At 37.2% G+C, this 25,007-nt stretch overlaps 1 protein-coding gene across 1 annotated transcript in view; it reads right to left on the bottom strand.

Moving 5' to 3' along the window:
• The window catches only part of BARX2 (BARX homeobox 2), a 103,421-nt gene extending 79,313 nt beyond the window's left edge, over nucleotides 1–24,108 (bottom strand). The window contains exon 1 of the mRNA XM_068240371.1: nucleotides 23,642–24,108. Coding sequence (XP_068096472.1) covers nucleotides 23,642–23,831 — 190 coding nt within the window. The 5' untranslated portion in view covers nucleotides 23,832–24,108. The remainder of the gene's footprint in view (nucleotides 1–23,641) is intronic.
• Nucleotides 24,109–25,007: the final 899 nt, after the last annotated feature.

The raw sequence follows: 25,007 nt of genomic DNA, 5'->3' as shown, positions 1-25,007 counted from the left end.
GTTAAACCAAGTGTGTATGATGATCTGCAGATCTCATAGACTATGAATACATTTTGCAGGAATGGATATTTTGCAGGAACAGATCTTTTGCAGATAATGATCTTTTGAGTGTGTACGGGCATCTTTGTGTGCAGCATCTTGCAAAGATTTTATCTGATGGGGAGTTCAGCTCCATAGAATAGACTGTGTGTGTATGGCTCTCATACTACATGAATGGTGGTAAGATTGGTCTGTGATCTTGCCTTTTCCAAAGACTTTTATCTCAAGTGTGTATGAAGCATTAGGAAGGTCTCTCTGGCAGTGCAGTGCGTGAGGGGAATTGCTGTTGCTGAGGTAACCAACACACCTGCTGCCAGCAAGCTCTGAGTGAGGGGGGAGGAGCCCTTCACAAATCACATCTAGCCTACACTGCAGAACTGCTAATGAGCACTTCTTAATCTGCAGCAGTTAAGGAATGGATTTGCACTTTTCTTAATTGTAGTGCAGCTCTAGAAATCCACCCTAAACTGCCACTATTACATAGGCTTTGGGAAGTTTCTTACTATCATGCAGAACTGTTCTTCTGCTGGTTAGAACAGTTTTAGAAGAAATAAACTGTTGGTAATGCTTTGATAAATATGGCCCACTGACAGGAAACTGCCAGAAGTACCTCGGTACTCAGAGCTTCTTGTGGGAGGGGTTTCACCACAATATCAGTCATACAGTGCCCCCTGATGGTCTGTGAAAAGGAATAGATTTCTCATGTAAAAGGTGGTATCAACTACTGACTGGGATAAAGTTCAATTCTTGGTCAGAGTTTCTCTTTAAGAAGCAAAGGAAGACGATTCTGCACTGACTGTAGGCAACAGAATGTTTTTTTGTTCCTCACATGTATAGCCGCCTCTGAAAAGGGCATGATGTAAGCAAGCATTATGGGTGTATCCAGCACTGAGATATAGAAAGGAATGGTGTTTTTTACACTGAAGACACTCTTGGAGTCAGCTTTTTATTGTGTGTTAAACCAGCCTTTAATTCTACTGTAAAGAAAATATGTAATATACTTTAACTGTGTAGTAATAGCAATGTCAAAGTATAAGTGGTAATTAAAACATAACATTCATTATCATCAAAGATTAAAAATAAACTACCCTGGCTGAGTAATACAAAACCCAAAGCTTGAACATGGGAAACTAATTACAATAGCAGACATTTTATATAAATGTCGGTGGTGCCATAATACATTAGAAGATTAACATATATAAGGGGTTTATAATAATAAATTGCAACGGAGAGCAGTCATAGTTGGAGTCCACATAACTAACACTGTGTCCAATAGTGTATTTGAATGTCTGCATGTGTATATATGTATATATATATATATATATATATATATATATATATATATATATATATACTGTATACTGGATGCAAAAGTTTGGGCAACCTTGTTAATCGTCAGGATTTTCCTGTATAAATCGTTGGGTGTTACGATAAAAAAATGTCAGCTAAATATATCATATAGAAGACACACGCAGTGATATTTGAGAAGTGAAATGAAGTTTATTGCATTTACAGAAATTGTGCAATAATTGTTTAAATAAAATTAGGCAGGTGCATACATTTGGGCACTGTTGTCAATTTATTGATTCCAAAACCTATAGAACTAATTATTGGAACTCGAATTGGCTTGGTAAGCTCAGTGACCCCTGACCTACATACACAGGTGAATGCAATTATGAGAGAGTATTTAAGGGGGTCAATTGTAAGTTTCCCTCTTTTAATTTTCTCCGAAGAGTAGAACATGGGAGTCTCAAAACAACTCTCAAATGACCCGAAGACAGAGATTGTTCACATCATGGTTTAGGGGTAGGATACAGAAAGCTGTCTCAGAGATGTCAGCTTTCTGTTTACACATTTAGGAACATATTGAGGAAATGGAAGACCACAGGCTCTGTTCAAGTTAACGCTTTAAGTGGCAGACCAAGAAAAATCTTGGATAAACAGAAGCGACGAATGTTGAGAACAGTCAGAGTCACCACACAGACCAGCACCAAAGACCTACAACATCATTTTGCTGCAAATGGAGTGCATCGTTCAACTGTTCTGCGCACTTTACACAAGGAGATGCTGTATGCGAGAGTGATGCAGAGGAAGCCTTTTCTCCACCCACAGCTCAAACAAAGCCGCTTGAGGTATGCTAAAGCACATATGGACAAGCCACCTTCATTTTGGAATAAGGTGATGTGGACTGATGAAACTAAAATTGAGTTACTTGGGCATAACAAGTGGCATTATGCATGGAGGAAAAACAACACAGCATTCCAAGAAAAACACCACCTACCTACAGTAAAATATGGTGGTGGTTCCATCATGCTGTGGGACTGTGTGACCAGTGCAGGGACTGGGAATCTTGTCAAAGTTGAGGGACACATGGATTCCACACAGTATCAGCAGATGCTGGAGACCAATGTCCAGGAATCAGTAACAAAGCTGAAGCTGCGCTGGGGCTGGATCTTTCAACAAGACAACGACCCTAAACACTGCTTAAAATCCATTAAGGCATTCATGCAGAGGAACAAGTACAATGTTCTGGAATGGCCATCTCTGTCCCCAGACCTGAATATAATTTAAAATCTGTGGTGTGAGTTAAAAAGAGCTCTCCATGCTCGGAAGCCATCGAACCTGAATAAACTAGAGATGTTTGGTAAAAAGAAATAGTCAAAAATACCTTCAGCCAGAATCCAGACTCTCGTTGGAACCTACAGGAAGCGTTTAGAGGCTGTAATTTCTGCAAAAGGAGGATCTACTTAATATTGATTTCATTTCTTATTTGTGGTGCTCAAATGTATGCACATGCCTAATTTTGTTTAAACAATTATTGCACACTTTCTGTAAATCCAATAAACTTTATTTCACTTCTCAAATATCACTGTGTGTGCCTCCTATATGATATATTTAACTGACATTTTTTATCGTAACATTTAACGATTTATACAGGAAAATAATGACGATTAACAAGGTTGCCCAAACTTCCGCATCCCCTATGTATGTAGATATATATATATATATATATATATATATACAGTACAGACCAAAAGTTTGGACACACCTTCTCATTCAAAGCGTTTTCTTTATTTTCATGACTATGAACATTGTAGATTTACACTGAAGGCATCCAAACTATGAATTAACACATGTGGAAGTATAGTACATAACCAAAAAGTGTGAAACAACTGAAAATATGTCATACTCTAGGTTCTTCAAAGTAGCCACCTTTTGCTTTGATTACTGCTTTGCACACTATTGGCATTCTCTTGATGAGCTTCAAGAGGTAGTCACCTGAAATGGTCTTCCAACAGTCTTGAAGGAGTTCCCAGAGATGCTTAGCACTTGTTGGCCCTTTTGCCTTCACTCTGCGGTCCAGCTCACCCCAAACCATCTCAATTGGGTTCAGGTCTGGTGACTGTGGAGGCCAGGTCATCTGGCGCAGCACCCCATCACATTTGGATGCCTTCAGTGTGAATCTACAATGTTCATAGTCATGAAAATAAAGAAAACTCTTTGAATTCTGTGAAAGAGAAGGTGTGTCCAAACTTTTGGTCTGTATATATATATATATATATATATATATATATATATATATATATATATAAATAATGTTTGGAGTGATATTTTACTATATAACCTTGAGAGTGCATAAGTAAGGGAGTCGCAAAATGACCCCTTTTATGTATTTATGAGTAGAAATCTGGTCACAACCTACATACAATTATTAATAGTGCATCATAAGCCTCCCTTGCAGTTAATTGACCAACTTCCTTTTTGAGGAGTAATCACGGAGATGAGAAAAAGGCCCATGTCCCTAAATATTGTAAAAACTGTGCTTTATAATTTGGGGGGGGGCATTCCCCCTTTTCTGAAAGGTATCCCCCACAGTTACAGTCTGTGAGTTTGTATAATTTAGGGAGAAAGTTCCAGAAAGTTCACTGGCATTTTCTTTCTGCCTCTTGCCTGTTCAGCTGCATAATGTAAGGGGTTTCTGTGCATATCACAATTGGGTTGCATACCTAGTCTGGTTGAAAAAATACTTTTGTCCATCAGGTCCAACCAGAAAAAATAAATGAAATAAATAAATAGTTACGCATTAGGTACCTTTCTCTCCTGCACCCTTATGTATCACAGTTGATTTTTTTTGCAGGGGAAAGCAAAAAACAAACCTTACCTCCAGGTGGCAGTCAGATAAAATCCCTGGATCAACTTTGCTCGGAATTAACTAGTAATTATAGCTGTGGATGTCCTTCAATGCAAGGAAAGCATCCAAACCCCTTTTAAATGCAGATATAGAATTTGTCATAACTAATTCCTGTGGTAAAATATTCCACATTTGAACAACTGTTACTGTAAAGAACCCCTTCCTAAATAAATTGTAAAACCTTTTTTTCCTCCATATGCAGATCATGTTCCCTTGTCCTTTGTACAAGCCTTGCTTTTGTATTGCCCTCTGATCTATTTATACATGTTAATAAGGTCACCGTTTCGCTGTCTTTTTTCCAAGCTAAATAAACCCATTTTGCCCAACATTTCTTGGTAGGTGAGACCTTAATGTCCTACCTATATTGTGATGCCCACTCCAGATGTGGCCTTACAATTGATTTACACAGAACGAGTAGTATACTAGCATCTCATGATTTTATTTCTCATTTTATGCATCCAAAAAGTTTATTGGCTTTAGCTGCTGCTGCTTGACATTGAATACGGGTGTTATCCTGTTATCAACCAGTATTCCCAAGTCCTTCTCCAAGTATGATGTTCCCAGCTGTAAGCAATTTATCTTATATGTTGCTCTACCATTGGCACGTCCAAGGTGCATAACCTTACATCTATCTAAATTAAATTGCATCTGCCATCTGTGTGCCCATATAGCCATGCTGTTGAGATCATGCTTTAAAATGTCACTATCCTGCATAGTGTTTATAATTCTGCATAACTTTTTATCATCTGCAAAGATGGCAACATTACTTTGTATTCCATCTGCTAGATCATTAATAAATAGATTGAAAATGTCTGGACCTAATACTGACCCTTGCAGGACCCCTCTGCTAACAGTTTCCCATTTTGAATATGACCCACTTATGACCACTTTGTGCCTTCTGTCACTTAAAGAGGAATTGTCACGAAAATCTTAACATTTAAAAATATACAAATAAGAAGTACACTTCTCCCAGAGTAAAATTAGCCATAAATTACGTTTCTCCTATGTTGCTCTCACTTACAGTAGATAGTAGAAATCTGACATTAACGACAGGTTTTGGGCTAGTACATCTCTTCATGGGGGATTCTCAGCATGGCCTTTATTCTTTATAATGACATTCCCTGAAAATGATTAATACAAAGATGCTGGCCAGCCTCCCTGCTCGCTGCACACTTTTTTGGCAGCTGGACGGAGCAACTGCATTCACTAAGTGCTTTTAAAAATAAAGAAAACCCTAAGAACCCCCCTATGAGAAGATGGGCTAGTCCAAAATCTATCGGTAATGTCAGATTTCTACTACTTACTGTAAGTGACAGCAATATAGGAGAAAAGTGATTTATTTCTAATTTTACTCAGAAAGAAATGTACTTCTTATTTGTATGTGTTTTACATTTTAAGATTTTTGCGACAGTTCCTTTTTAACTAATTCTCTATCCACAAACACACATTTTCTCCTAATCCCTGTATTCTCAGCTTCTGCACCAGGCTATTGTGGGGTTGTGGGCCTGTCAGAATGGGATTGCATTGACGGGGCCGTAATAAGTTAAATTATTGCTTTTTGCAAACCCAAGGCTCTGTAAATCAGTTCCTTTGACTACAGAAATTATTTTTTTAAATAGAGTTCATATTATTCATTTGTTCTTTTACAAATCAAAATAGAAAACAGATACATTTATATATACTTTAAACTTTAGAACCTACTCTTATTATGAAAAGTATGGTGACATTTAACTATTGATTGTTTATTTTTATTTTTTTTAACCAACAGATCCAAACATCTAAGTATACAAAATTCAGCATCAGTTGTGTTTGGCTATAGTGATTCATGCTGGGCATACACGCACGTCCCCGCATGCGCGCGGATCGATTCCCGCTCGTCCCCGTGGGCATGCCTTATCAGCCGCTCGATTCCCCGCTATTGTCCACCCACAGGGATCGAGCGGGGAATCTATCCGGCGGGTCATCGGACCTGTCAGATATTATCAATCCAGCCATCAGTGGCTCGATTGATAAGGAAACAAACTGTCCGTGTATGCCCAGCATTAGGGCCAACTTTGGTGGTGTTAACATTATTATATTTCAGTTTGCAAACATTGCCACCTTATTGATCTGGATTTACAGATCGTGGTATCAGTAATGGTACAAGTCAGATATTGACACAAAATGATTAAGAGGCTTACTGATTATCTACAAGGCTTCCTGTAAGTTATCTTCCAATCACGCCATGTAACTATTTTCTGAAGTGTTTCTATTTGTATTACTCTATTGTTACTGTAACTTTGGACAAAACCCTTTTAATATCATTGCATTCATTTTGTCATCTTTAACATTTATGTAGTATAAAGATTTAGATAAACAACCTTTTCAATAATATTTGATTACTCAACACTTATATAGCATGCTTGTTTGTACATGAAAGAAACATATCCAATTTAGTTTTCACCCATGTTTTCTCCTAGGTGATATTTTCAAACTTTTCAATAAAAAGCCCTTTAATAACCACAAACAAGAAAATGCTTAAAATAGTTAATGATCTCCTAGGAAAAAACTTATAAGAAAAAGTTAATTGCATGTGGACCAGTAAGGTGTATCTGGCTGGCATAACTTTCAAAAAGACAAGTGCCCTTAAAATAACATATTTTATACATATATAGCTGCAATATCCAGTATCCAGCTAGATACCTGTTTAAAACTGGTTCCTGTGCTCTAAAGGTATTGGACATTCCAGATAATGGCTAATACTGCATTATGGAAGCACCAAGTGGGGACTCTTATTTGATGTGATGGACTAAAACCTTCACCTGAGTTCTATTAAATCTTACTCATTCTGCTACTGTGTGTTAATTTTCAGTGCCTACTGCCTAGTAGCTTTATGCCCCTCTTAACAACATTTATGGAAATTACACCTCTTAAAATGAGAAATATATGCTCCACAACAAGTACAGATGATTGGAACATCGTTAGAGGGGATCTTGAAAAATGTAGCTTGCTTAAAAGCAAAAAAAAACCTCAAAATAAAACATGGCAAGCTTTTAATGCAATTTTATTGAGTGGCGATTATAGAAGTATTAGCTGAACTTTTCAAATTGAAAAACCTATTGCACAGCTCTGTTTGAACACAACTGTGCACCAAGCTGTACATTCTGTGTATGGTGCCACCAGGCCTAGACAGAAAGAGCTCTCTGAGGCCTTCAAAAAGAAGCTTACAGATGCCTATGAGCCTGGGGAGGTATTTAAAAAAGAATGTCAAACAATTAACAGATAGCTCTCCTCACTACTGAAGTCAAAGTGCATCTTCATTGGAATTGTTCCAGGAAATATTTTTTCCTGTTCAGAAAGAATACCAGAGGACATCTATAGTTTGCTCATGAATAGTAAAAAATCTCCTAACTGGGTCAGTGTATTTGCATGTTAGAAGGTTTTGCTCATGACTAATTGTGACCACCTAGTCAATGTTTAGGACTTTTGTAGAAATGTGCCCTGTACAGATGAGGTAAACATACAATTAATCTGACATCAGCCTCACAAAGGAGACCTGGGTTCAAATCTCGTCTTGGCGAGATTCCCTAACACTGCTACTCCCTACTAAGTACACTCTAGTGGCGGCCTCACAAGCGCTTTAAGTTTGACAGGAGAAAAGCACTACAAAAATACTGGAATTATTATTACATTATAAGAACCCAATCCCAACAGTAAAGCTTGGTGGTGTATATGTTATGCTTTGGGGCTGGTTTGTTTCATTCAGGCCACGTTCACAGTGGTGCTCTGTAACACGGTTTGTCGCACTGCAATGCACCACCTATTCACGTCCACAGTGTGGCGGGTGCATTGTGGTACAACAGAGTGCTGCATGGTAATGCACTGCATGTATTACTTTTCATTGACTATAAGCTTTACAGTATGGGATGCAATGTAAGGGTAACATGCTGTGCTGCTTTGCATTGCTTTCCTGCTGTCACAGGAAACCCAACTCAGCAGCTTATTATTCTAAATCAACTTTGAATTCATTATTTAACCAGTTTCTTGGGTGCACATAATAGTGGTGATTTAGTGTGATATTATGACCATGGTCTTGACAAGTTTGCTGTCTGTGAACCTTGTTGCATTGTGGGAAATAATGGCTTTTCTAACTACCAAGCAAGTAATTTCTCGCTCTGTGCATAGAACTCTCAGTAATAAACATTGACATTCCGTACAGATCACCTGACAGAACTAAAGATGTCACCACCAGTGATGCATTCCAGAATGTAAATCAGAAAGAGAAAACATTTTTATAATAGACAAACATTGACTAAATAATCTATAAATGAATATTGTAAAAATAAGCGATTTTATTCAATATGTTATTTTCACTACAGTTCCTCTTTAAAGGGGTTCTATGGCCTTTTTAAAAACAAAAAAGTGTCACTTACCTGGGGCTTCTACTGGCCCCCTGCAGCTATCAAGTCCCATCCCGTCACTGAAGCCCCCTCCATTTCTCGCCGCAGGTCACCTGCCAATTACTCATCTACCTAGACCGCGCATGTCAAACTCTGGCCTGCAGGCCAAATCTGGCCCTCAGAGCCATTAAATTTGGCCGCCAAGTGGTTCCCCACTTTGCATCATGTTTGGCCCACTCTAGACCACCAGGGAAGCTATATTGGAGGTGAAGCCCTAGAACACCAGGGAAGCCATATGGGGGATGTAAGGGAAAGCACTAAACACTAGGGAACTGTTTAGGGGAGGGAGGGGGCCACTAGACACCAGGGAGCTGTATAGGGGAGGGAGGACCACTAGGCACAGGGTAACCATATAGGGGTCAGAGGGGGGCCATTAGACACCAGGGAACTTTATAAGGGAGGATATTCATCAGTAGACATTGAGATTGGCCCACGAATAGGTCCCAGTATTCAATTTCAGCCCACTTTGTATTTGAGTTTTACACCCCTGACCTAGACGAACAGCACTGCGGCTGCGCGGCCGTGGCCACACGCGTCCTCATTCCCACACGCGTCATCGTGAGCTGTGCTATTTGTCTAGTTAGACGAATAATTGGCAGGTGACCCGCGGAAAGAAACGGAGGGGGCTTCAGTGATGGCATGGGAAGTGATAGCTGCAGGGGGCAGGTAGAAGCCCCAGGTAAGTGACACTTTTTGTTTTTTAAAAAGGCCATAGAGCCCCTTTAAGGTAGTGTCTGCCAGGTATTAAAGCCAATGATGTGCTTACTTTCCTACAAAAGTAATGCTAATCATCATCATCATTATTATTTCATACAGACATTATATCTTCTACAGTGCCTTTTTTGTATTTCAATTATAATTTTTTTCCTAAAAAATACTTGCAAATTTCATGTTCCGCAGTTCTTTTTCCTAAATGACATGACTTCCCATGATTTAATATGCTGTTTAAATGGAGATGAAATATATAAATACTATTTATGTTAAAAAGAAAAGACTCTACCTGGGCTTTACGTACAGTTTTACCTGCATGTGTAAAAGAACAGCAATTTTATGTGATTTGGGAAAGGACAATCTTTTTCTCATGAATTCTTCCTAGTGTGAATGACCGGTGCTGTGTTGGGGACATGGATTTTGCTTGTATATTTGTGCACTAAAGAGTTCCTCATTTTCATTTCATTTTCTGCTGGGCCTGGTCACATTTACGACTTCTTTCTACACTTATAATTGATCAAATAATAATATATTTTAGAGAGCCTCAGTCAAAAGGAATGTGCCTGAAAACAGTTGGCCCAATCAGTTTTTGTGGGGCCACCTAAAGGTGTATTTGCAATTCATGAATGTTTTAGGGGGAGGTTGTAGGATGCTCAGTAATATCAGACACCATCATAGCAACTCCCCGCTGGAGTGAAAGAAATAGATCCAGCTATTGTAGCTGTAGATGAAATGTGTGAAATTGTTATCTGTAAGATATGGTGCTGAAATTCTATCTGCTCAGTTGCTCATATAGTGTTCTTCTAGCACCATAGCATAAGGACGTATTTCATAATTCCTTTTCATTATCCGTATATAGATGTGCTGACACTCACACCTGCTGCAATGTCTCCAGCACTAACAGACTTACACAAACGCAAATCCTCAATTAGTGTTTCTTTATGTGTTTGTGCCCCACTGGATATAATTATACCTGCCTGTCACATAGACTGACAACTAATGGGGCATAATGGGGCACTGATCACCTTGTTGTGGGTATGCTAGTAGTAACTGTTCAGGCAGATTTTACTCTTGGCACATACAAGAGATTTGGTTTCGGTTGAGCAGGACACATGGAGCCACATGCTCTAAAAATATAATTCTACGTGCTTTATAGAAATGTCAGCTTTATTGTGCAGCTATTTCATAGAGGTCTTTATTCATCAACATGATCATTTATGAGTTCTTAGGAAACAAACAACACATGATGACTACAGTCAGATTAATCTACCAAGATTTTATTAATTCATCAACAGCGTTCACTGACTATCTGTATAGTCGTATATCATAATTATTACCATAATCACAAGTAGGGCCTGGGACCGGGGACTATTAATGTGTCTGTAGCCCTTGGATTGACCCTGCTACACCATTTTCTTGTTCTATGTAATTCCCCATATTTCTCAATCATAATATAAACTGTGTTTCTACTACATGCGTTGAAGTAATAATAATAAAATTGGCTTGTATATAATCTGAACATCTGAATATGAGGCAACGACTTTGCTTTGATGGTATAAAAAACAATTAGGTGATTACAGCTGTAATGGCAGAAGTGATGTTTATACTGTAAACAGCTAAAATGCAATAGCAAAACCAAAGGGCCAAGAAAAATAGAGAATCTCAAACAAAAGTGCATTGAGATGGCTTCTTCGTCAGTATATTAACAAGTCTGGGCTGATTGAAGCAGTCTGGTAGGAAGTTTTCTTTGAAAGTTATTAGAAAGGCAATTGTTTCCGTTGAATTTAGTTGCCTCTCTGAATTGTGCAGTGTGTTGTCGCTTATTTACTTGCTAGCAATGCTTACTAGAATATAAATATCTACCAGTTATAATATGCCTTTTTTCCCATACTTCAGTGTCACTCATGGTACAATATTTTGCTATTTGATGTGCCAAGAATAAGTGTCTTGCCGATATCCCACCAGAACCTGGTCCTTCAAACCTTTTTCTTCTACGGATCGGCTCTTCTTTTCTAACTATGACATCAAGCAATGATTTTTCTTTCACACTACCTAATAAAAGCCCAGGAATCTTTGCCCATGTCAGGCACAGAGTGCACAGGCCGGGAGCAATCATGGGCAATTGTGCACAGCAATCATGGGCGGTATGCGTGCTGCCGGACGCACATTCTAGAGGGCATTCTAGTGCCCCTTTTTGATACAGGCCTAAATGACTAGTATGTACTAATACAATACACAGTGCACACCGTTCTTTAAATAACCCCTGAACCAGATTTTTTTTCTCTTATTTAATTAGACATACGCTAGTGACATTGACATGATGCTTTTCATGTTGCCAGTGTAAAATGCAATTGCTTATTAATATAAAAAGAGATCTTAATTATGTGTTGCAAATTTGACACACAGACAAAAAATAATATATGATTGTCTCAGAACATCAGCTTCTCAAGTTAACAAATATTTGATGCTACGTTCACAGTGGTGTGGCATAATGGCTGCTTTGTAACGTGGCTTGCCACATGGCAATGCACCACCTATAGTGACATTCACAATCCACCAGGAGCATTGCGGTTCTCTACTGTCAGATCACCTGGGAACAAAATTTGCACCCACTTTAATGGATTTGGCATTATGAAAGTGACAATAAGGCTTTAAAGACTGGGGAGCAAAACAAAGGGAAGATTATTTTGAAGACATTTAGCAGAGGGTAAAGCACAGAATGAAGGTTTATATTGCACCATTTTACTGGCTACACAGGACTGGGTTTAATTATGGCTTACTTAAAAACAATTGCAACATAAAAAATTGGAGAAATTAAAATAATTAGTTCCCATAAATGAGTAGAAAAAATGTGATAGACATCTGTATTAAGATTTGCAGATTTTTATCTCATATATATATATGTAATTACATTTTCAAACTCCTTTTGTTTTTTTTTATGGAAAGGTCAGTTTTGTAACAGAGACATGAAGATTTTTTTTAATTTCCAGCTACATAGACTTAGAATACAATAAGAACATCACACACTGACTATGATAGGTATTAGATTGTGAGCTCCACTGAGGGACACTTAGTGACATGACTAAATACACTATGTAAAGGGCTGTGGAATATGACAGCACTATAAAAATAAACAATAATAATAGTATAACAAAATTATTAATTGTTTTAATATGATTTCAGCCTTTGCAATATATAGGCCTTTATCCATTACATTTTTGTAACGTAGCACAGTTATTACGACAACTATCAGATATTACAATATGGTATGCTCTTAACATATTAACTGGCAAAGTATAATTTTACTCTACCTATCAATTTAGTGAAGTAAAGAGTCATGCTGGATTTACTAGGCCTTATTAAATATACCACATATGTGTGCATTTAAACATTTATCTTTACAACTTCTGCTATGTTTTTTGTCAATAATCTGAGCTTCTTGTACCAATAAATAACATAAATAAGTAGTTCTGCGCCTGCGCAGTACGCCGCGGGCAATGTGGACTTGATTGATAGCAGTGCTTCACGCAGGTGCAGTAAGTACAACCTCGAGTTTGGCCTTTGAACTGTATGGGGACCCCGAGCCGGCGGCTACGAATGGAGATGTCAGAGTGGGACAGACAGCTGCAAGGGGCTGGAGAAAGCCCCAGATAAGTAAATCGGCTTTGCTATACTTTGCCTGATGATTCCTTTAAGTATACATTCCAAAATCATCTATGGTTCTGCAAATGTTATTTTTTTGTTATTTATTACACAACTTTTTATGATAAAAAAAAATGAAAAACAAAAACTTTTCTCATAAGTTTTGTTAACATATACTGTATAAAAAGTGTCTTCAGTGTGCTTAGTAAACAGAAAACAACCTAAATCAAATAAGAAAAACAAAACCTAACTTTTAGTTAATCATAACTGATACAGTTTGAGAGCTTTATCACTCACGTGCATGTAGTCAGCCCAGTCATGTTTGAACTCTGGATTTACAATGTCTCCCCATCATCCGGAGTCTGTTATGTTCTGTTTTAGGAAACTGGTAATCTTATCTATTTAGCTAGAATGCCTGTGAAAAACTCCTGAAGTGACAATTAAGGCATCTAATTACATTTATTTATGTTTGCAAAAGATTGTTTCTCCTCCATATGTCCAATGTATATAAGCTGTGTAAAATCAAAACTTTTTGCTTTCACATGGTGCACTGCTTAAAAGGTGTTATAAATTACAGGGTCTTAGACAGAAAATAATAATAATATTTATAATCGTAACATTTGTATTCTCCTGTCAGATTTAAAGCGATCGAGAGCTTAACCCACTATGGCGCGCTTTAGAGGCCATCCTGCAAAGTTAGGGGTCTTGCCCAAGGACTGCTTACTGAATAGGACTGACCCTAACCAGGATTCAAACCCTGGTCTCCTATGTTGAAGGCAGGGTCCTTAACCTCCTTGCGACTGCCTAGCGCCAATTGGCGGTCGCAAGGTGGTAGCCCCAGGACCACCACCGCTGATTGGCATCAAGTCCTGGGGCGGGGTTCTGCAGGGGATTGCACACGCATCCCCACTTGAATGATGGAGCTCCGCTCCATCATCAGTGTCCTAGCGGCGATCGCCGCTAGGAGACTGTTAGACGGTGAAACCGCTGTCTATTTACATTACACAGCGCTGCGATCTACGACAGTGCTGTACTGGGGACAGCTGTGATGCTCGTCTGTCCCCCTGGGAGACTCACAGAGTGATCAGCTCTCATAGGATGATGTCTATGAGAGCTGATCGCTGTGATTGGCTGCCGGGGGAAGGAAAATAAAGAAAAAAATGCACAATTTTATATAAAAAAGCAAATAAGTTAATAATAAAAAAATACACTGTGCAGCAGTGATCAGAGCCCACCAACAGAAACCTCTATTGGTGGGCTTAAAAGGGGGGGGGGGACTCGTGTAAGTCACTGTAGTGCTCTGCGCAAGCCCTTAAAGCTGCAGAGCACCACTTTGTAAAAAATAGCCTTGTCACTAGGGAGATATAAAGAGAACCAGAGATGAAGCACCCTCCTGTATTTTACCATATATATCAATGGGAGCAGAGTAGGTGTTTACTGTCATGTTCCCATTGATATATATGGTAAAATATATGAGGGTGCTTCAGCTCTGGTTCTCTTTAAGCCTACTCTTTAAGTCCTTAAGAGGTTACCGCATACACTATCTAGCCACCTATAATAAGATGAGAAATGTAGTAACTATATTTCAGCCATTGTAACTTATTTTAAATACTGTGAAAAAAGCACTAATTTTATATGACATAATATACAATAGAACACTGGCTATCCTTTTTAAACGCCTACTTAGCAGTGTTACATAATAGAATTTCTCTTTTGAGGCAAGCGGTACAGTAATAACATTTAAAAAGAAGTTAAAAAAAACAAACTAAAAGTAAAATTAGGAATGTGGCTTATAACAGGCCATCAGAACTCTTGATTTATTTTACCATAAAAAGGTAAATATTGATTGATTGGAGATTGTTTGAGAAAAGCTTAAGGCTAGTTTACCACAGGAACATTGCATTGTGTGGGGTTATAATGTACACATAATGCAACCAAAAATAATAACTACACAGAAGTTCCAATACGTACATGCAGGAAGCTGTGGCCAGTTTACCACAGACAGATTCCCCTATTAGATGTCTCTTTCCTGCAAAATATCGTCTGGATCTTGTTTACTTCAGTTTATCGGCACTTAAAGTGGACCTGAACTCTTGCACAGGACAGAAGGAGAACATATAGAAATGCACCCTGTATGGTATTACACTATGATAAATATGCCTGTTTAATTCGCTCTCATTTGTTTATTTATCACAAGTAGTAATTCGATCTCTCCCCTGGGTCACATTACTGCTACGGCAGTGATGTCAGATAAGCTCATTTGAAAGCACAGGATGCTAACAATATGTCTGTTCCATGAATTAGGAAATAGAAATAGTGCCGATTTATTTTAGTATTTGTATCAGCTGTAACAAACAAATGTTTTTTGTTTTAAGGTTATTAGAGGAAGTTCTGATTTCAGGTCCGCTTTAAAATTTAAGTTTGCTGGTGTTACACTATGATAAATATGCCAAGTTCGAGCAACAAATTCCATTGCTAGTTATGGGAAATTATTAAATATTTCTGATTTCACTCATTTTCCTAATAGTAAGCCGAGCTGTGTAACTATTGCCCTGTTCCATCTACAATAAGGTATCTAATCTTTTCTGTTTACAGTCTCCACTAACTGTTATATACCATAATCATGTACAAGTTTTCTTGCAATTAAACATCTTTTATTCTTCAATGGACCAGAACTTCCTCTGCTTTTTACTATTAATTTCCACAGGTACTCATGATTTTCCATATAAACTGGACTAAAGCAGATACAAATTTGCTAAGCTGCTAAATACTTTCCATGGATGTGCAAGTATTGCAATTAAAGAAACAGTTGTCATGATGAAATAATAAGTTGTGTTTGTAGAAAAGAACAGATGGAGAATACCCGGGGGAGGGAGTCCCTATGCACGAGACTTATATTGACTACATGGCTTTAATATGGTGTGAGGTGATTTAAAATACACATAACAAGTGACAACAATAGAAACAAGACAAAAGTTATAACTTGCTTCCCCACTCTACAACAACATCACATGTTGCTGTCTCTGTCAATATTTGAGAAATGTATCTACCTCTTGTGAAAATAAAATCGTTTTTTTCTTGAGCAAAACAGTAGACTGTCACTGTATTGGCTGTATTCATGTGTCTTGCACTTTGTGAATAGTAACCATTTTTGAAATAAGAGCTTTTTTTATCACATTGTGGTGCCACTGCCCTGGTTACGTAATATAGGAGAAAAGAAAATGCTTTCAGATGAGAGGCACAAACAGATATAAAATACTAAGAGAATTTAACATGTTTCCACATAATCCAAAACTTAACTAAAATGTCCGTGGACTTGTGCTTTAGTTCTTATTAAACAAAATTACATTACAACACTATATCGACTTTTTGTTTAATATTTTATGCAGTACAACAGCTATTTTATAAAAAAAAAAATAACATTCTTTGTGCACTCATAGGTAGGTAACAAACCTAATAGATTTGATAATAGTTTTTCCTTAAGGTCGCGTTCACAGCGCCACGTTGCGGAGCTGCGTTATAAAGTCTTATAACACAGCTTACCACACATCCAGTGATAATCCTATGGGCCATGCACAGTACAATGCTATCGTCACATTGAAAATGTTGCGTTGTGGTAACTCACTGCTTACAGTGCGTTACCTCTAAACGCAGACACATTGCGACTTTAACGTCGCATTAAAACGCAACATCCAATTGTGACTATGCTCTCAAAGATGTAATTCTAAATAATATTCATATCTGTAAAACAAGACTATATTTTGAAAAATAAAATCTGACCACTAGAATGTAATTATTATTGGATTTCTGCCAAAAATAATTCCGGGTACAACCCCCGTTTTACTTGACAAAATTAAATTATTCTGATTAAACTACTATTTGAGTTTAACAAAGCAAAGTATCATTGCACCTGAAAAAAGTAAAATAATCTCTGTTTAAAACTACCAATTTTAGGTCTGATTTGCTAAACACCATAAAACTTATCTTCACCTAGCAACATTGTTTATTCACAATGGCATGAGTTAGTTCATGTTTGCAGAGTGCACAAGAATCAAAACGTAATGAGGTGCACATAATACTGTGCTGTATTTCTGGCGAAAGTAAAGCCTTTTTTATTATTTCTGTGTGCATTTCCAATTCAGAATTGTAACCCCAAGCCTGTATTTATACTAATACAAAGAATTTTGTTTGCATTTTTTTTAAATATTTTTATTTTAAGTGAATCAGTGCGTGAAGTTAATATATTTAAGTAGAAATGATTTTAGCTAAATTATTTTTTTTCTCCACAACATAAAAGCATTTGCATTGTCATTCAGTCTCCCACTTCAATTTAATTTTTATCTCCACATATATTCACAAATTGAGTTAACTTTGTAACTTATGTGAACATGTATGCCTGAGATATGCTCAGTTTTTTTGCTTTTCTTCCTACAGCTTACTACACACAGCTGAGACCAAGCTATTATAAAGTATTCCTTTTTTTCTTGTTTGGACCATTTATAGATTGTAAATTAATTATCAATAACAAATCTGTAATTCTGATGATATTAGTAAGCAATTTGCAAACAATGATTGATGTTGAACATATGTATTTAAAAAATATCTTAAAAAATACAAAAATAGGATGATAATTATTTTAATAATTAATAACAACAGCAAAGATATTTTACACAGAATGTAAGAATGCATATATATATATATATATATATATATATATATATATATATATATATATATATATACACATTTTTATGCAGTGACACCTTAATAAAACAATATGGCTTTGTCTTTATTTTATGAAACATAAAGAGATAATTTGCACATTCAGTAGTGATGCATTGTGGGAGACCACAGTCGCTCACATAAAGCTGAATTATCACAAATACTCTCTATTTTAAGAAGGCAAACTACACTGAGGCCTGGAACCCACTACAAATCGCAATCGCTATCGCAATCACATTTTTAATTAGTGTTTTGTAAGCAATTTTTTTTTTGCGTTTTTCTGTGATTTTGGTAGTGATTTTAAAAAGTGTAAGCTTTTTGCCAACAATTGTGATAGCAATTTGCGATTTTAATCCTGATTGGTCCTTTCAAATTATTATTTTTTTAACCGTCTGCAGTAATTTCAAATTACACACAAATCGCTATGTGTAGCAATTCATTAACGATTTGCCACCACTTATATACTTTACATTGAAGCACGAATGTTCCCAAAATGCTGTATGTCCTGCGACTGCGATTTTGCTAAGCGCCATTGCTACTGTGGAATTTGTTACATTTATTAACATTGCCAGAGTGTTTAGGGAAATTGCTAGCGATTTAAAGCACTTCCTAAACTCTCAAAAAAGCGCTCTAGTGTTTTCCAGCCCTGAGAATTGTATGGAACATGTGATACCATGTTGGGCAGAATAAAAAAGCACAGAAACCAGATTTTCTTCCCTAACTATTTTCTGGTTGAACACGATGGACGTATGTCTTTTTTCAACCCAAATAACTATGTAACTAATCAGCAGTGGAAAGTTGGCATTTTGCACCTTCAGTTTGAATGTTAGAGTTCATTCAGGCTATGTGCATGTTTTCACGCTGATTTTATGGCACTGAATGCACTGCACATACAGTGATGCGAGTAGGCTTACCCCTTTGTATTATAACGGACCACATTATCCAAACAATATGTTTCTGGATAATGCATGCGATAACTAGCACATTACGTAGCATTACTTCATGCTATGACAAATAATGTGTACGTTTGAATGTGCAGTGTGCTGAATTATGTCCACACTCGCACTGTAGTACGACCATTATGCAATGCACATAGTGTGAACTTAACCTAGACTCTGTACCAGGAAGGTGATACAAGTTTAGAGATCTGTACAATAAAGGTACCTATTTCAAATGGTCACATCAGAAAAATATTTTACATTGCTACCTTAACTAGGACACAGAGTCATCACCCCTGTTATTTTATCCAGTTAAGTGCTATATTAAACAGAGAACATACTGCGCAATATATATATATATAATATAAGTTGTATTATAATATATATATAATACATATATATAATACAACTATAAATCCATCAGTATGTATTATGATGGTATTGGGAATTTTAACTTTCCACTATAATTACTGTAATGTCATAATTACTATAAACATATACATTTAAAATGATTTATTCAAAAGCCCTTTTATTAGCACTAAACCTCTCTTTGTAAAGAACATTTAAGAGGGTTTGTTTTCTTTTCCCACATGCTTTACGTTCAGTATTAGGTTTATTCTTTCAGTTTCTATTTTACTTGTGTTGGTAATTTTATTAGTTTTTATAATTATTATTACATCACTTACAGCAGCTCTGTACAGAGTACCCAGTTATCTAACTTACTCAGAGAAGCCCGCAATCTAACCGCTGTCATAGTCTAATTTTCCTAACACCAGCTAGGGACAAATTTTTTTTAGGGGAAACCACTTAACTAATCATTCATTACATCCTTATGGATATGGGGGGAAACAGGAGTGCCTGGAGGAAACCCACACAAACCTTAGGAGATAATAAAAAACCCTTCCAGATAGTGCCCTGGCTGTGATTATAGTCTGTAATTCCCCAATGACACTGAGATGCCTTACTTTGTTGTAGTCTCCAGGATTTTATTATTCATATATTTTTCAATAATGTGTCAGAGGTTTTAGCAAAATGGAGACATGCAACCTAATCCTTTTCTGTAGTGTTTTCATCATTGCTATAATGTTAGTGTAACTCTGCAGCAGATCTCCATCAGCTGGCCAAATAATAACAGCTAAACAGCCATGCCAAGTATTCCTGCCTCTTCCCCTCTGACAGGCTACATTGTAAAAATGTTTCTTCACACAAAAGCTCATTTGTGCACTGATGGTTTTCACTGTCCAAAAGTCTCTTTTCATTCAACAAGCCTCATAAAATGCTTAGGCGAGAAATATGTTTTCAGAGCCCTCCCCAATCATTAGCTACCTCCTCTGTATGACCTCTTCCCAGGATTCCCTGCACAAGGAAAGAGTGCCAGCTCTACCAGAGAAATACTTAGAATGAAAAAATAACATTGTTGGATTGAGCCTGCTGCTTATAGTTATTTCACACATCACCAAAATAATGTACAAATGTAAATAGAATAAAAGCAGTCTGAGAGAAGATGGTTTGATCATGACGGAAACTTAAATTGCGTTTTCTTTTCCTGTACAGCGACCAAAATATCATCTGTATTCTGAAGCATATTGAGACTTTTTATACTGTGTATGATCTTGTCAGTTGCCATACAATTGTTCATTAATTTATACATTTGCAAATATGATCTTATAATTTTGGCACCATTTCACATGTACTATTTCATTTCTGCTGTTGTATATAACATTATGAGTCGTAATAAATCAAAAGAAAAATATATATTTCAATTCTTCTTTCAGGATAAACATCTATGGTACTGATTTGTACACTTTAGTCTGACAAGGGTGTAAGTAATGAGTGTTTTTTGTTAAATTAAACAAATCTATACATGAATGTATATGTTGCTGGAATTCACAGCCGAAACCCACAGTTATCTATTGTTTACTTTCATACTGTTTGTTGGCTTATTATCACTTTCTTTGTCCAGTATGACGAATATTTGCTGCATTTCTGCAAACTAAAAAAAGATGTGGCAAAAGAAAAAGCCAACTATTTTTTGTTATTATTTATTTTTTGATTCTTTAGTTATTACTCTTCCTTTGATTTGCTTCATAGTCTGGTAATGAAGTGTTTGATCTCTTTGTATACAAAACCTTACAACAGCCAGTCCTGTTGATAAACATTGTGACGACTTAGAACTGTCTTTAGGGAGCCACATAGTAAGAAACGAATCTGTCATATATGAAGGGACAACAAATATGTACAGACAGATAACAATGCATTTATACCCTCCAAATGCATACACATGTGAAACAGAACTTTCCCTTATTTTGAACTTGAACTTGTCCCTCAGACATTTATTCACAAGTAAAAAGCAATGACAGACTCATCTGTATTTAAAGACCAAATCTTCTCATTTACATCAGTTGTCCTGGAAGACTATACTCTCTCCGAAATATAATGTATATTCATACCACAATATAATGGATATTCATGTTTCCTATGTTCGGATTTTTGGAAATGATACATATGTTCTTTTACTGGGATGCTTATGGTAATTTTTTTCATTTCATGAATTTAAAAATAAATATATCATACAGTAATTTATTAAAAGTGAGGAACCTATATATTTATAATGTTTATCTCTTGTCCAAGGGACAAAATATTACACACATACACACGCACTAATATGGCAATTATTATTTTTTTCCCCTCACAAAAGTTTTCATATAAATGTGAATAACATTTTGCACCAGAAAAATAGCCAGAATTTAAAATGCCTTTTAGATTACTGTAAAATATGAGTGATTGTAAGTTAATCATGTTGAAGAAGGATGGCCCTGAATCATTCACATCAAAAGTTTTTGATTAATATAAGAAAATAATTTGGTCAGTGATTACATAGTTGAATAAAGGCAAAGTACTCTATCCTGGCAGCCAACCACATAGTTGTAACTGACAATAGTTTGTTCCTGCAACACTGTACCTAAATTGCTTATACATGTATTTTGTGCAGGAAAGGCTCGCCTCTGACTATATAACATAACAACACCTCATATATATGAAACATTTCTAGTTTATTATACCTATAACTTTACTACCAAGATCTCACTATTTATATAAAAAAAAAAACAGAGGACCTGTCTTTTGAATAATTTACATGTCTAGAAAGCATGCAGCCACACTGCACCAGCAAATTTCAGGAACTATATTCAAAATGTTGCAATCACAATTTATAAGAATCAAATCATATATTATTACAGAAGGAAAATTACAAAAAGATCAAATACAAACTAACACAAAAGAATCACCCTCTGCCCTATCCGTGATATCATCATGCCCTAGTTACAAGAAACCAAACTAACATGAGAAACATAACAAGGCACTAAAGGTGCCCACTAACTATACAATTAGCAGTGATTGCCTTTGCAATCAGATAAAAGTGATCGGAAATAAAATGTCATAGTAGATTGATTATTTCACCATTAACGGACCAATCTGTATTTCCTATCCATTGCAACTGATTATATAAAACGTTTTCCTGATCAACTAAATTATCATTATAGTGCTCATACATGGTACAATAAAAACGTTTGATTTTCCTGTTTATTCAACCAAAACGATTGACTCGAAATTAAAGTAGAAAATAATCTTTTTTTAACAATCACGATTATCCATTTTTTTTTTATAAAAAATCATATCGGACATATTGGAAAAATCTTTATATTCGATAATCTTTCCTGGATTTTCGGACAAAACTAACGTTAGTGTATAGTACCTCGAAATAACTATGCAATTTTTTTCCGATCTAAAGGAATAATCAAACAAAAATTAACATATCGAAAAATAATAAAAAAAAATTGTACCATGTATGGGCACCTTTAGACTATCACTGTTATAAGTGTTCACATTCGATTTCAAACATCAACGAAGTTCATTTTCTGCCAATCTGTTCACAGTTATCTGATCACTTAGGGCAGTGTTTCTCAAACCTGTCCTTGTGACTCCCCAACGGTGCATGTTTTGCAGGCAACCTCCCCTATGCACAGGTGGGGTAATTAGTGTCTCAGCTAGGTGGATTCCATGCAGCTCAGACGCTAATTACCCCACCTGTGCATAGGTGAGGCTGCCTGCAAAACATGCACTGTTGGGGAGCCACCAGGACCGGTTTGAGAAACACTGACTTAGGGGATTCTTTGCTGAAAATTGTACAGCTAGTGGGCATTTCAATATATATATATATATATATATATATATATATATATATATATATATATATATATATATATATATATATATATATATATATATATATATAACTGTTCTTATTAAAAAGTTAGCTATATAAATTCTAACAAACTTCTTCTTTCTCCCCATCCTACACATGAATCACATTACAGCATACAGAGTCGTGCAGCAAGAAACTGAACACACACAATCAGAAAACAATATGCTTGTGTTGATAAACGTGTCAAAACAGCAAACGTTCCACATATTACTGATGTACCCTGTTCATAGATACAATCATTGTCACCTCTGTTACGGCTCTCTATGGCTCAGCATGCAGCCACTATATAGTGGGAAGATTGCAGGCAAGTACCTGTCAGCGAGGTGGAGGATGTGAATGCACACACAGACACAGCGAGGTGAAGGATGTGAAAGCACACACAGATACAGCATGACGTCTGCTGCGCTCACAGCGCCGTAGCCCAAATGGAGGGATTTTACATAGTGTCATACATAGCTGAATGAGCTGCAGCAGTGAGGCAGCCAACCATTCACATGACACGAGTAGGACATAAGCAGGAGTGCAGGGATTTGCACGTGGTGAATATAGTGGTGAACAGGTACTGGGATAGAAAGTTTTGTACAGCTTGTGAATGCATAATTGAGGAGGCACACAAGCACAGAGTATGCATACAGAGATGAGCAAGGACTGAGCGAGTTGTACAGAGAGGCAACATAATGGGACTTGCACTCACCTGAGCAGGAGTGGAGAGGCTTGGGTCTGACCAGCAGGGAAGGGCACACTGAGTACAGGGAGAGTTTTTCGAAGTAATCGCATGTCTCCTTGGAAAGGATCTCATCGATCATGAAGGATTTGTACCTGCGCCTGGCAGCTTTGCATTGTCCTGGGGAGGAGGTGAGTGTGAGCTCAGCCTGGCACTGCATGGTTCTGGCACTGACTGCTCCTCTCTCCTCCTCCTTCTCTATATAAACTTCATAGCAATTCCCTTTTTAGGAGTCTCCAGCTGTCAATCGGCTCTCTGCTCTCCCTTGCTCTTTCTCTCTCTCAGGATGGCATTGTGCTGGAGGGAGGGACAGTTTCCTAAGCAGAGATATCTAATGTGACAAGTCACCGCCTCTGTCCTGCCCTGCAACAAGCTAAAGGCAACGGACACCTCTGTACTGCTTATAGTACTCCACTAACAGCCCTACACCTCTGCTCTGTCTCCAACACTGACAGGTGATACCTCTGTCCTACCTCTAAAACACTTTGCTGACTGCACCACACCTCGGTCATGCCTCCAACACTGTACTGACAGTAGCACCTCCTTCCATACACCTCTGTATTGTTTCCAGCTTTGTGGACAACCACACACTTCTCCCACTCTACTAACAATCATATCTCCAGCCCCTACCCTAGTAATCTGCTTACAGTTCAACACTTCTGTCCTGTCTCACAATTTTACTAAAGATCCCTACAAACTGTGCAGTAATTCCTGCTTTACACCATGCATAGTTATGGCACTTAGAGCTCATTCACAGTACACAACGCATGCATGAACACGATTTTGTGCATGTGTTGCCATTGCAGGTAATGCATATCGTGGTGCGCTAAAGCGCAAACATCGGCAGCCGTACTCGTGTGCGTGGTGCCATAAAATGTTGCCAGATGCGTTACATCGTAACAGGTGGGATTGCACACCTGGAATGTGGATGGTAACATGAAAGTCTGTGGACTTTAGTGTTGCCATGTGGATTGTACACTATGTGCATTGTGTCAAAACTGACAGTGCAGCACATAGTGTGAATACGCCCTTAAACTAGGTTCACTGTAACAGCAGTAATGCAATGGAATAGAAAAATCCCGCTGTACGTTAGCCACACGTTGCCTCTCATATAGTGACGTATACAGTCAGTGAAAAGTTTGCTTCACTGTAACTGTTAACACCCGTGTTTTGTGGTTAAGCACAATGCATGCATGCATATAGTGGCGCATGCCATTATTATTATTTAGTATTTATATAGCGCCAACATATTACGCAGCAACGTACAATGTATATATATATATCTTGTCACTAACTGTCCCTCAAAGGAGCTCACAATCTAATCCCTACCATTGCC

Source organism: Hyperolius riggenbachi, chromosome 6, assembly GCF_040937935.1.
Source record: "Hyperolius riggenbachi isolate aHypRig1 chromosome 6, aHypRig1.pri, whole genome shotgun sequence".
Taxonomy (NCBI): Eukaryota; Metazoa; Chordata; class Amphibia; order Anura; family Hyperoliidae; genus Hyperolius; species Hyperolius riggenbachi.
This window is presented reverse-complemented; position numbering and strand designations above follow the sequence as displayed.